The sequence below is a fragment of the Medicago sativa genome, chromosome 8, assembly GCF_051527215.1.
Source record: "Medicago sativa cultivar Bolivia chromosome 8, Bolivia_mono, whole genome shotgun sequence".
NCBI classification, from domain to species: domain Eukaryota; kingdom Viridiplantae; phylum Streptophyta; class Magnoliopsida; order Fabales; family Fabaceae; genus Medicago; species Medicago sativa.
In genome coordinates this window covers 67,376,078-67,388,554 of record NC_140756.1, presented here as the reverse complement: position 1 = coordinate 67,388,554, position 12,477 = coordinate 67,376,078, and the positions used below count along the sequence as shown (strand labels likewise).

Here is a 12,477-nt window from a genome sequence, read left to right as displayed (position 1 = left end):
CATGTTTGTATTTTACGGGCACTAGCGAAAAGATGGTCGTGTCCGTCTTTCCACTTTTTTTATTGTGATAATGTGCGTAAATTATGAACAATATTTATATGAAATTTTGATTTTGATTAAAATTATAAGTATAAATATTTGTGACTTTCAAATTGTAAAAAACCCAAAAAAATCATGTTTATCTTTTTCAATAACAACAATAATTTAACAAATATAATATAAATTCATATTTTTTTAATACCACCAAAATATAACATTAATATAGAAAAATGTGTTTAAGGGTATAATTGAAATTATAAAAAATCCAATCCAAATTCTATATCCCCTTCATATATAATATTGATAATATTGTACTTTATTACACAAATCAGCTCAAATACATTAAGCATGTCATTGTCTTTTTTGTTTCTTTTTTTAAGGATCTTTTTTAAACTAGTTACAAAATTGCTCTTCTATTTAAAATTAATTAAAATATAAACAAAATGGTGTTTTAGTAAATTATAAGTGGGTGTAGCTTGCTAACTTGCACCTTAGTGTATTTAGGTGGGTGTAAGTTATATATATATATGGGGGCTGTTAACTTGCACCCACCTAAAAACACTAAGGTGCAAGTTAACAAGCTGCACCTACTAGTTATTTACCAAAACACCCATGTTTTTCTATTTTAAACAAATATTATTTATGCTATTTACAAAAATGTCCTTTTAATTAAAATAAAGTTTAATAGAGACAAAAGGGTGTTTTAGTAAAGTACAAGTAGGTGCAGCTTGTTAACTTGCACCTTAGTGTTTTTAGGTGGGTGCAAGTTAACAGCCCCCATATATATATATATATATATATATAAGGTGATCAACATAGACCAATCTCAAAACATTAAAGTCTAAATTAGCAAGTTTGTGCCTTTTTATTTGGATAAAAGTATCCATTTGTTATTATTCAAACAAATTTTAATCCTAAGTTGGCTATTGTACATCTTTTCGTGTTATTTAATTTTGATGTGTAAGAGAAAATGTGATACCTTGAACACAATGTGGTGATTACTTTAATAATAATTTTTTATTCTATAATTTTTTTTTCTCAGCTACAAAGTGTCTTTCAAAGAGTATTTTTGAAAGAAAAAAAGTTCTTTCAATTTGAATATTTATGTTTTTGGGTTTAGGGTGTCACGCTTGCTCGCTCGTTCACACACAAACATATGTATATAGGACATGAATACATGATCAATTCACATCGTTGTGTCAAACTTAATATACGACACCGACGATAATCAATATCATCATATATTAAGAAATCAATATGCCAACGAAATTCCTAAATTAACCTTCTACACCGCATCAAACTTGAGGGCTTAATTGATTTCTTTTTAACAATTTTAATGATTTCTTAGTTGCTTATAAAAAATTAAAAATTTTACTTCCCATTTTTTTAGAAGTGGTTTGAAGATAACTTACAATAATCTTTCAATACTTATAAAAAATTATAAATATTACTATTTTTCAATAAAATATTATTATTATTATATCTTTTTTTTTATCTTATTTTCATTATTGTTACTTATTATCATTGTTATTACTTTATTTATACATCTGAAAACAAAATATGATCCATTTTTCCTAGCAATAAAAATTGAAAAAGGAAAACAATGAGTATTTGAACCGAAGCCTTTGACTTCATTCTTCACCAACCTGAAAAGAAAATGGCATTGTAGCACCAACACACACAAAATTGTTGTGAAAATGAAAATGATAAATACTGAAGCATTTGATGATTTCTATGTGTTACTCCAACATGCCGCAACAACTCGGGATATGGTTTCCAAATTTGGATTCTTTGAAACTGAAAGGGAAACCTAGAGTGAACATGTTTGACTTGATACCAACGAATTGGAGAGGGTCTGTTACTCCATTGGTTGTTAAGTTTTAAAATCATCATTTTTCGTTCTTTGAAAAAAGTACTTTAAATTTAAATATTTATGTTTTTGAGTTTAGGGTGTCACGCACGCTCGCTCACGCACACATGAATAAACCTTGTCTCTGTCAATGCCACAAGTGGCTTGGCTTTCATGGTACCGCCATGTGGTACCTAACAGTACCCGACTTGATTTATTACCTTCACTGCTAGCAATTAAATTTTTTTACTCTGCCATTCTTATTTTATTTACTTTTTTAAAGGCAAAATGAGATTTTTTTTTTTTTAAATCAAAAGGAAGATTAAAATAAATAATAAGAAAGAGATACAATGACTGGGGGGACATCAAACCTGACCCAGGTACAACTCAAACGGAGATACAACAATATAAATCAGACCTAGTGGATTCACCCTAATCTATCTTAACAAAATTCATTAATCACGGGCGCAACCCAGCGAACCCACGTACGGGCGCGAAACCAGGTTACAAAAAATGCGAAAAATGAACATTGCGAAGAAAAATAAGGGTTTAAAGTTCGGCGAATGGATCGACCGCCAACACGGTAACAAATCCAAGTGCCAACAGCTCTCTGAATAATACAGCAAGCATAAAAAGCTCTTTCGAGCATGAAGTACCCGAGTGTCTCTGCAGACAATACTACTTGAAACCTGCAAATCTCAACAGATCTGGAAACATCAGAGAGTCAGAATAGTCAAGCCACTAAACACAACAGGTTTCAAAAACACAACGGCAAAATGAAATTTATTCTATAGATAGAATGAAAAAAATATAATTAGGGAGAGGTACAAGAGTTGGAAAACCATTCATACAACAAACAGGTCCCCCATTTTTTTAAGTCTCTAACCTCTCGTTACTATAACATTACTAAACGATCATTAAACCTTCTCTCGTCAGATGCCACCAACGGCATTTTGGTACTCCCTCATACTCACATTACCTGTTACACCCTTCGTCATCAAATTCCTCATCAAACATGCCACCAACGGCATTTTGGTACTCCCTCATACTCACATTACCTGTTACACCCTTCGTCATCAAATTCCTCATCAAACATAACACCAGCAAATCACAAAAACTTACACTCTCTCCAGGGCCTAAACCTTGGCCAATCGTAGGTAGTCTACCAGAAATGTTACTTTAAGATGGATACAAAAGGTGATGAAGGAACCAAACACTGAAATTACATGCATTCGATTACGAAATATTCATGTAATTTCAGTTAGCAGTCCTAAAATTGCATGTGAATTCTTGAAAAACAATATCTTGCTTTTGCTTCAAGATCCGTCACTTGGTCCAGCAAATATGTTACTGGTGGATATCTAAGCGCAGCACTCACTCCCTATGGAGAACAGTGGATGAAGATGGAGAAAATCATCATCAATGAATTAATTTCACCAGTAAGGCATAAATGGCTTTAAGGCAAGAGAGTAGAAGAAGCTCTTGTGAGATTTGTTTACAACCAATGCCTCAAAGGTGGAGGAAGAGGACTCGTAAATGTTAGAGTTGCTACACAACATTATGCTGCAAATGTTATAAGGAGATTAATTTTAAATTTGAGGTACTCTGAAGAGAGGGTAGTGGGGATGTGGGCCCAACTTAGAGGAGGTTGAATACGTGGATACACTTTTCACAATGTTACAACATTTATATGCTTTCTCTGTTACCGATTTTGCTTCATGTTTTAGGGGCTACAACCTAGTTGGTGTTGAAGGAATTGTGGAAAATGCTTATAAGACTGCAAAGAAATACCATGACCCCATCATTGAGGATAGAATTCAAGAATGGAGGAATGGGAAAAGACATATAAGGAAGATTTGCTTGATATTCTCGTATCCCTCAGAGACGCAGACAACAATGACTTATTGACTAAGCAAGAAATTAAATCTATTATTTTGGCATGTATGCATATCTCCTTTCCATTTCCTTTTAGTTACCTAGGCATAGATCATTCCACAAGAGTGATGAGAATAAGAAGAAATATATTATTTATTAGATGATTATAAGAGGATTGTTGATCTTTAACCAACGGCGAAGATAGCGAATTTTGTATGTGGTGATTACTTTATTAATAATATTTTATTCTATAGTTTTTTTTTCTCCGCTACAAAGTGTCTTTCAAAGAGTATTTTTGAAAGGAAAAAAGTACCTTCAATTTAAATATTTATGTTTTTGGGTTTAAGGTGTCACGCTCACTCGCTCGTTCACACACAAACATATGTATATGGAACATGAATACATGATCAATTGACAGCATGGTGTCAAACTTAATATACGGCACCGGCGATAATCAATATCATCATATATTAAGAAATCAATATGCTAACGAATTTCCTAAATTAACCTTGATTAACCTTCTACACCTCATCAAACTTGAGGGCTGAATTGATTTTTTTTTTAACAATTTTATTGATTTCTTAATTGCTTATAAAAAATTTAAAATTTAAAATTAATGTTTTTAACAATTTTATTGATTTCTTAATTTCTAATTTTATTTTAACAATTTTATTGATTTCACATACACATGAATAAACCTTGTCTCTGTCGATACCACAAGTGGCTTGGCTTTCATTGTACCGCCACGTGACATCTAAATGTACCCGACTTGATTTATTACCTTCATTGATAGCAATTAATTTTTTTTACTCTGCCATTAAGGAGAGGTACAAGAGTTGGAAAACCATTCATACAACAAATAGGTCCCCTGTTTTTTTAAGTCTCTAACCTCTCGTTACTATAACATTACTAAACGATCATTAAACCTTCTCTCATCAGATGCCACCAGCAGCATTTTGATACTTCCTCATACTCACATTACTTGTTACATTTATTATGTATATACTTAATTATTACTTGGTACTACATAAATTAATCAATTACATTTATTATGTATATAATTAATTATTACTATAACGAATAAGCTAACATAGACATGCCATGTCACTTCCACGTCTTCAATGCAAGTGACAAATCACAATAATTGTTTTTTTTTATAAAAAAAAATTAGATGAATTTCTAACCCTTGCCCTACACAAATACTATTATGTCCAAAGTTTTATATTCATCAAAAACACGGAGAGCTATAAAGTTTTATATAGTATTAGCATCATTTAAGTTCAAAAATTTATATTCCTAAAAAACACGGAAGACTATAGAGTTCAATGTTTTATATTCATAAAACACACATGAAGTTATAGAGTTTCGTACAACCTTGATATAATTAAATTCGAAGTTTTATATTTCTAAAAAATACGGGGCTATCCAACTTTAGAGAATATTCGTCGTAGATAATTTTTAGAAAACAAAAATTAACACCACATTAATTTATCATATAAAAAATATAAATGGTTACAAAAATCAATTTAAAATAGTATTAAATGTTAGATGTATGATAATTTATCTTTTTGCTTAAAAAAACAAAAAATAGTAGTATTTCTGTTTGTACCACGTTTTTGTTGTGAAGGAGGCAGCACGTGACAAGAGAAGTTGAGAGAGAGAAGTGATCCCAAAAAATACAAGCTTTACCTTCTTCACCTTCGCGTTCTTCATTGAATTGAACGACGTCGTTTCCTACCAATTCAAATCTTCACATATGTCAACGGAACCTTCCAAGCAGTGGCAATGGGAGAACGCCACTGCCGGCGCCGCCGCCGGATTCGCCACCGTCGCTGTCATGCATCCCCTCGACGTTGTCCGAACCAGGTTTCAAGGTTCTCTCACTCTTTCTCATATCAATCAATTTTTTTCTTCCAGATTTTCCATACCTTCTATTCAATTTTTTTTTGAAGCATTGCTTGATTTCGCAGTTAACGATGGTCGAGCCTCTCATCTTCCCAGTTACAAGAACACTGCTCACGCCATTTTCACCATTACTCGTATAGAGGTTTGTGCTTTTCTGCACTTTTACAATCATCAAATCACTTGTTTCGGTTCATAGTTTTTGACTAATCACAATATATTACAATTTTCGGAGACAAATTGTATCAAGCTAGGAAAGATGTGTAGGACATGTATACAACACCACATTGACATGTAACATAATAAACACAAAATCTAAGTTATAATGAATACTTTGTTGTTTCATAAGTCAGCATTAGTCATTATAAAGTACTATCTTTTTATCAAATAACGGGGTATACCGCTTATACTAGTACTGAAATTTAAGCATAATTGAAATATGTGTTGGAACTAAATTAACACGACGCATACGCACACTTAGATAATCACTCACAAGAATGGGAGAGACTTATTGAAAATAAGCTTTGTATTATTGAATTGATTGTGGTGATATTGAAAACATATCACACACATGTATTTATACTAGTCCTAAGCCTCATATTGGATAGCACCGAGTCAGACACAAATTAACTAACTAACTAACTACATACCTACCATGTATAACTACCTCTAACAACCACTAATTAACTGAACTAACACTATTAACACTAATTCTGAATTAATCTACAACAATATGCAGGCTAGAAGTATCCAATATGATATGTGCCCAACACAGTGTGTTTCACAAATCACCGGTGTTGTGTCTAGGCTGTTAGTCGTGCCCTTTATTGTGACGCTCATTTGTCCTTGTTGGTTAATGAATGTTAAGTCAAGTCTTTAGATTTCATTTTTAACCTCATGCTTGTTCTTATTTTTGTGAGGGTCACCTTGTGTGTCAGTAGTTGCTATGTCTGTTGCTAGGATCATAAGCTTTGATGTCCTCTGTTTACACTTTATAATTGACGGGTTTGGTGTTAGTAACTTGATATCTCTTGCAAATTACGATAGGAGACTGTTAGTAATATGACTCACATCTTAAGGACCTATGTTAGAAAGAAGCCTAGAGATACAATTTGGCTTGGGGGATAAGTTATATAATAGTAGTAATTTGTTTATTTAATTTATTATAGGCTGCTTGTTTAGTTATTAATAACTGCTATAGGAAGTTAGAATAATAAATAAAGTTGCAGAGGAAAAGAGGGGCATTCAAATATTTGAAGCTTGGTTGGTAGGGAGAGACTAGGCTCTTGAGTTCCCAGGGGATTCTTATGATTTTCATCATTTCCTTTGTAATTTACAGTCCAGTGTAATTTATTCCTCTATTGTAAGGATTGCTGAAGTTATACCAATAATTAAGAAGCCTTTTCTGTGTGTTTAATTTAAATACCAACCAGTTCTATCGGAGAGAAACTTCTGCTCTAGGTACTTTGTGTATGTCATAGAAGAATGTTCTACTTATGTACCGTGATTTGTCTTGCAGGGATTAAGAGGGCTATATGCAGGCTTTCTTCCTGGGGTTCTTGGGTCAACTTTATCATGGGGTTTATATTTCTTTTTGTAAGTACCAATTTTAATCCTCAAAGATAATTGTATTGAGTAAAATTCTAATCTCTCATTTTTTCGCTCGGTTTGAGAGAATGATATTATATTAGGATACCAGACTCTATTTTTGCATCCGATGTTTGTGCATGTAGTATGCCATCTTCTCTGTTTGTACAATGGGACCTTTTATAGAACCTGGTAGTTTAATTTGACACCATTTTTTGGGGGAAAATCACAATTTTTTTTTATTATATCAAAGGATTGTCCCTCCTCCTCTTTTTTCACTTCATTGGTTAATTTCCTAGAAGGTCAAAGTCATCATCCCATTTTTTTTTTTTTACAACTTTAGCTATGACAAAGCTAAGCAAAGATATGCTAGGAGCAGAGAGGAGAAGTTGAGCCCAGGTCTTCATCTTGCCTCAGCTGCGGAAGCAGGAGCTTTGGTGAGTGTTCAAAAATACAATATTATGAATGTACATCTACACTTATAATTCATAATAAGATATTTGGATAGATAATATGTTGTCCAGTCATGCTAGCATTTTGTTGTTATTTGTTGTTTCAGCTTTTAGTAAAGTTTCAGCATCTCTAGATTTTGCATTTCTTATTTTTGTTTATGTTGCGCTCACGGGTGACAAGAAATAATACATTGAAGTGCTTTTCGCAAACTGTATTAGACGTATTTCCCAATGATAATTGTTGCTTAAATAGTATGCGAGGATGGAACTAACATGCTTAAGATTACTACTTTCTTATCTATGCGCATCTATTTAAGATATTGCTTAGCTTTCATAGTTGGATGTGTAGGAATCCAAAACCAACCGAACATACTATTCCTGAATGGGGTCAAGACATGAACCTACAATCATTTTAATTTCCTTCACCTATTGTCAGGTTTCCTTGTTCACAAATCCTGTTTGGCTAGTGAAGACAAGATTACAGCTTCAGACTCCTATTCATCAGACACAGCCATACTCTGGGCTATATGGTGTGCTCTCCATCTTACACTATCTTTATATTATGAACTGTTCACTTTTGGGTTAATTTTCATGTCTTTTGTACTCTGGCTCTAGAGGTTAGCTATAATTTAATAGCTTAATAGTTATCTTTTACACGCAGACTTTCCTAATCTCAATCACCTTACCCAAACTGAGCTACAAATTACTATTTATATGTTGAAAGATAGCTCATTTTCACTACTGACTGGTTCAATTGGAGTCAGAGTATCTTGTGGGACATTTACCCTTATCCAAAATAGATTGTGGGAGAATTTACATTTGCGGAGTGCTAGCAAAACACTTGAACACATATACTTTCCAACACACTCATTTATTGGTTAAAATTCCTGTGGGTTCTACAAAATCATGTCGACACACATAAATTTGGTGGAACCCCCATGAACTTTGACAAATAAAAGAAAAAGTATTGAAAAATGTGCGTTAAAGAGTGTGTTGCTAGCATTATTCTTTATATTTGTATCAATACTATGTATTAAAGCATCTATATTCAGTCACTAATTACTACCCGGTATTAAGCATGCTCATTCATCCCACCCTTTTCATGTTTCAACCACATAAAAGCTAAACCATGATAGTCACAGTGAGTAGTGCTAGCAACACTCTCTTTTCAACACTCTCTCCAACACTCACTTACTAATTGGCTTAAATCATGGTGGGTCTCACACTTTAGAAATAGGTTCTACTTAAAGTGGTGGGTCATACACTGGTTTTATCCAATAAGAAAATGAGTGTTGAAAAGAGTGTCCCTAGCATTCCTCACAGTGAGTAGTGCTAGCAACACTCTCTTTTCAACACTCTCACAGTATATTTTGCTTATTGTGGTTATATTCGCTATCATACGATTTGCTAACCAGCCATGACATTTTTTTATCTGTAAAATAAAATATCAGATGCATTTAGGACCATAATGAGGGAAGAAGGATTTAGTGCACTTTACAGAGGGATTGTTCCTGGTCTATTTCTGGTATGTTGCTGGCTTTTGTTATCTTTCTTCTCAATATTGGCACTAAAATTATTAAACATTTTAACATGTGGAGTTGAGCTTAAATAAAAAGTAAACGATCTTACAAGGAAAAAAAAGTGAATTACTGTCAAGTTACAATTGGAATTAGTTTATCTTGTGATTCACACGATCACTAACACCTGTTAGCATAATTTGTCTGTTGTGCTGAACTGGTTACTATTATTATATTATAGTACACACACTCATCATTATACAATTTGCTAACCATTCACAAAATTTCATTTTTTAAAATTAAACAGTCATGCATTTAGGTCCATTATGTGTGAAGAAGGATTTTGTGCACTTTACAGAGGGATTGTTCCTGGTTTTTTTTTCTTTCTGGTATGTTGCTTGCTTTTGTTATTCCTGTCGACCTTGGCACTTAAAATTTATTGAAAGATTAAATATAATATGCGGAATTGTGCATAGATAAAGGTCTTTCTTTTCCAATCTTCATTTAAATGAGACATAAGAAACATCACAGTGGATCCTTCATTCATAGACACCAGAAATATCACAGCGGATCCTTCATTCAGTTTCTGTTAAATGAGGGATAATTTATTTTCATGTGATTGTCTCGTGATCACTAACACATGTCATTGTATGACTTGGTCATATCGTATCCAACAATCACTCATATTGCATGTTATAAATAGATTACACACTCTACAAAATATCTCTCGATATATTTGGTAACAAGATTTTCAAAAAAATTAAAAGTCATGTGAACAAGCTCGCGACCTCTATCATTATCAAATATCTTGTTAGAGATGCAAAACCATTCATGAACCTCCCCAGCCCCACCCACCCAACGATTGAAGATTTTAGGAGAGTTGGTCCGTGACATGGAATTAGAGCCTCTGATATCAAATAACATACACTATAGAAATCATATATGTTTTTAAATCTTGATGGCTACTGACTGTATTAAGTATTGACAAAATCATGTATGTTATTGTCTTCCTGTTGTTTATAGAGGTCTTGCTTGATTTTGTGCTCTTCAGCAGGTCTCTCATGGTGCTATTCAGTTCACGGCATACGAAGAGCTTCGTAAAACTATTGTTGATTTGAAGAGCAAGAGCAAGGGAAGTGACAAACAACGTCAAAACCCTGATCAACTCTTGGTAAGTTAATGGACCTGATAACCCACATGTACTGGAACTGGGCTATTTACATATCTTAAATGATTGTATGGTGATTGGCCTTTTTGGTTAGTTGTATAGCCGAGTTCTTGTTCCCATACATCATTGCTCCAGATCGGTAGAGCAAACTGCATATCTTATATTTCATTTGTGACAAGCTCATGGCTTTTTAAGACATACACCCTCCGGTCACTCTTAGCATCCTGCCATAGGGCTATTTAATGCTTATTATTTCATTTGAATATTATATGCAAATGCAATTATTCAAGGTCTTTTCCAAGATTTGCAGTTGCAATGTTTTGATATTTTATTCGTTTCCCCAGAATTCTGTTGATTATGCTGTTTTTGGAGCAACATCAAAAGTTGCTGCAATACTCCTAACCTATCCATTTCAGGTAGGACTCTCTTCCCCCCCTTGTCTTTTGAAGGAGAAATATTTGGACTCTAGTGTCCTTGAACATAATACATCAATCCTAAAAGGAGTTGCTTTCTCATATGGCATACTGCCTTTTTCCCTTTTTTTCAGGTTATACGGTCTCGCTTGCAGGTACCAGAGTGTGGTTAGAAGGATAGGGATACTACATAATGCTTATCTTTTAATTGTTTATCTTTCTCAGAGCTGAAGTGAAACTTCTTTCTCTCTGCAGCAACGACCTGCTGGTGATGGGGTACATAGATATATGGACAGTTGGCATGTTGTGAAAGAAACTGCGCGGTACATGTTATTTAAAATAAATTCAGATTTATTTTGTTTCTTTTCATTAAGAATGATATTATGATAAATGTTATTGATAACTGCAGTTCTTAGACCTTGACAACACAATAGGTTGACTCTCGTGTAACACTAGTACCAATAAATTATAAAGATTAATTTTATTTTTGTGTATATCATAATCCATATTTGATACACTCTTTATAGTTTCGAATTGAGCCAATCTTTTGTGTATAATTGATTATGTTCTGTTCTTGCAGATTTGAAGGTGTCCGAGGTTTTTACAAGGGAATCACGCCAAACCTCTTGAAAAATGTTCCTGCTTCTTCAATAACATTTATTGTTTATGAAAATGTTCTAAAATTACTTAAACTGGCTAGAGGGAATGACTGATTATTTTCCTTTTAATTCATGATTATTCTTTCTCTCTCTTTTTTGGTGTTAGTCTCCTCTGTTTTGATATTTATAGCATTGAATAATCAATAATTTTTCCCATCACTTTTTAACGATTTTGGTTGCTACATACTATGTGATCCAATAATGTGGATACTTATAATTTTATCAACGAAATTTCTTTACCTTTTTTATCTGATCTTATTCTCACGTGTTATAGGACCTGAAGTTACCTTATATGGGCAACATATCGTACCGCATTTTAACCTTTATAGGAGAAATATTTCATTCCCTTTGAGAGTTAGAGCAGCACCTCCAATGAACTCAACCAATAGTTATTTTGTGGGTTCCATTGCACCACATCATTTTTTACTTCAATGGTAAACTCTAACGGTCTGTTTGTTTGAAGAGAGATAGAGGAGAGAGAGAGATAGAGGAGAGAGAGAGGGAAGAGAGAACATATTTCTACAGTTTGGAAGAGCAGAGAAAAAGGGGAGAGAGACCAAATATATGTGGGCCCCATAGCTATTTTTCTTCTCCTCTAAACCGCGAAGAAATGCAAAAGAAACATCCACTCTTTTGCTTTTCCACTTTTACCCTTCTTTCTTTGCAAGCTGTGCACGCTGGCCACCTTGTCTTGAATTGGTATTGCTGTGTGTTTGTTGTTGTTGTTAAATTGGTAGTGTTTTTTTTTTTTTTTTTTACTTTTACGGGTGCTTATAGTTAAGTAATATTATCATCATCAAATTAATTATAGTAATAATTATGGAGCAAAATGGATAGCAGGTGTTAGTTTATTAGATAGATAGGTAGACCAGCAATAGAAATAGTTTTTTTTTTTAAACAAGCAATGGAAATAGATTTATGAGTTGATTTAGTTAACTAAATTATTATTCTTTATACCATAACTAAATTATTTAAACCGTGTCAAAAAACTAAAATTAATTAATCTAATCAAATTA

At 33.2% G+C, this 12,477-nt stretch overlaps 1 protein-coding gene and 1 pseudogene across 2 annotated transcripts; both read left to right on the top strand.

The window, feature by feature from the left end:
- The first annotated feature begins 2,903 nt into the window (after nt 1-2,903).
- On the top strand, nt 2,904-3,927 carry LOC146900760 (isoleucine N-monooxygenase 2 pseudogene; annotated as a pseudogene).
- Nucleotides 3,928-5,364: 1,437 nt separating this feature from the next.
- Nucleotides 5,365-11,620, top strand: LOC146900759 (folate transporter 1, chloroplastic-like). 2 transcript variants are annotated; one of them, XM_085733111.1, is made up of 11 exons: nt 5,365-5,637; nt 5,734-5,810; nt 7,185-7,261; nt 7,596-7,689; nt 8,141-8,234; nt 9,156-9,229; nt 10,276-10,392; nt 10,734-10,805; nt 10,937-10,957; nt 11,058-11,125; nt 11,383-11,620. In XM_085733111.1, the coding sequence occupies exons 1-11, from the start codon at nt 5,520-5,522 to the stop codon at nt 11,513-11,515; spliced, it is 945 nt and encodes a 314-aa protein (XP_085589237.1). In that variant the 5' UTR covers nt 5,365-5,519; the 3' UTR covers nt 11,516-11,620. The 2 variants fall into 2 exon arrangements, with proteins under 2 accessions (XP_085589237.1, XP_085589236.1); XM_085733110.1 differs by having other exon boundaries at nt 5,366-5,637; nt 10,273-10,392.
- Nucleotides 11,621-12,477: the final 857 nt, after the last annotated feature.

Coding starts and splice junctions, on each gene's coding strand:
- LOC146900759 (XM_085733110.1), top strand. CDS start 5,520: ATGTCAACGGAACCTTCCAAGCAGTGGCAATGGGAGAACGCCACTGCC. Junction 9,230..10,272: donor TTGTTCCTGGTCTATTTCTG/GTATGTTGCTGG, acceptor TGTGCTCTTCAG/CAGGTCTCTCATGGTGCTAT. Junction 10,958..11,057: donor TTATACGGTCTCGCTTGCAG/GTACCAGAGTGT, acceptor TTCTCTCTGCAG/CAACGACCTGCTGGTGATGG.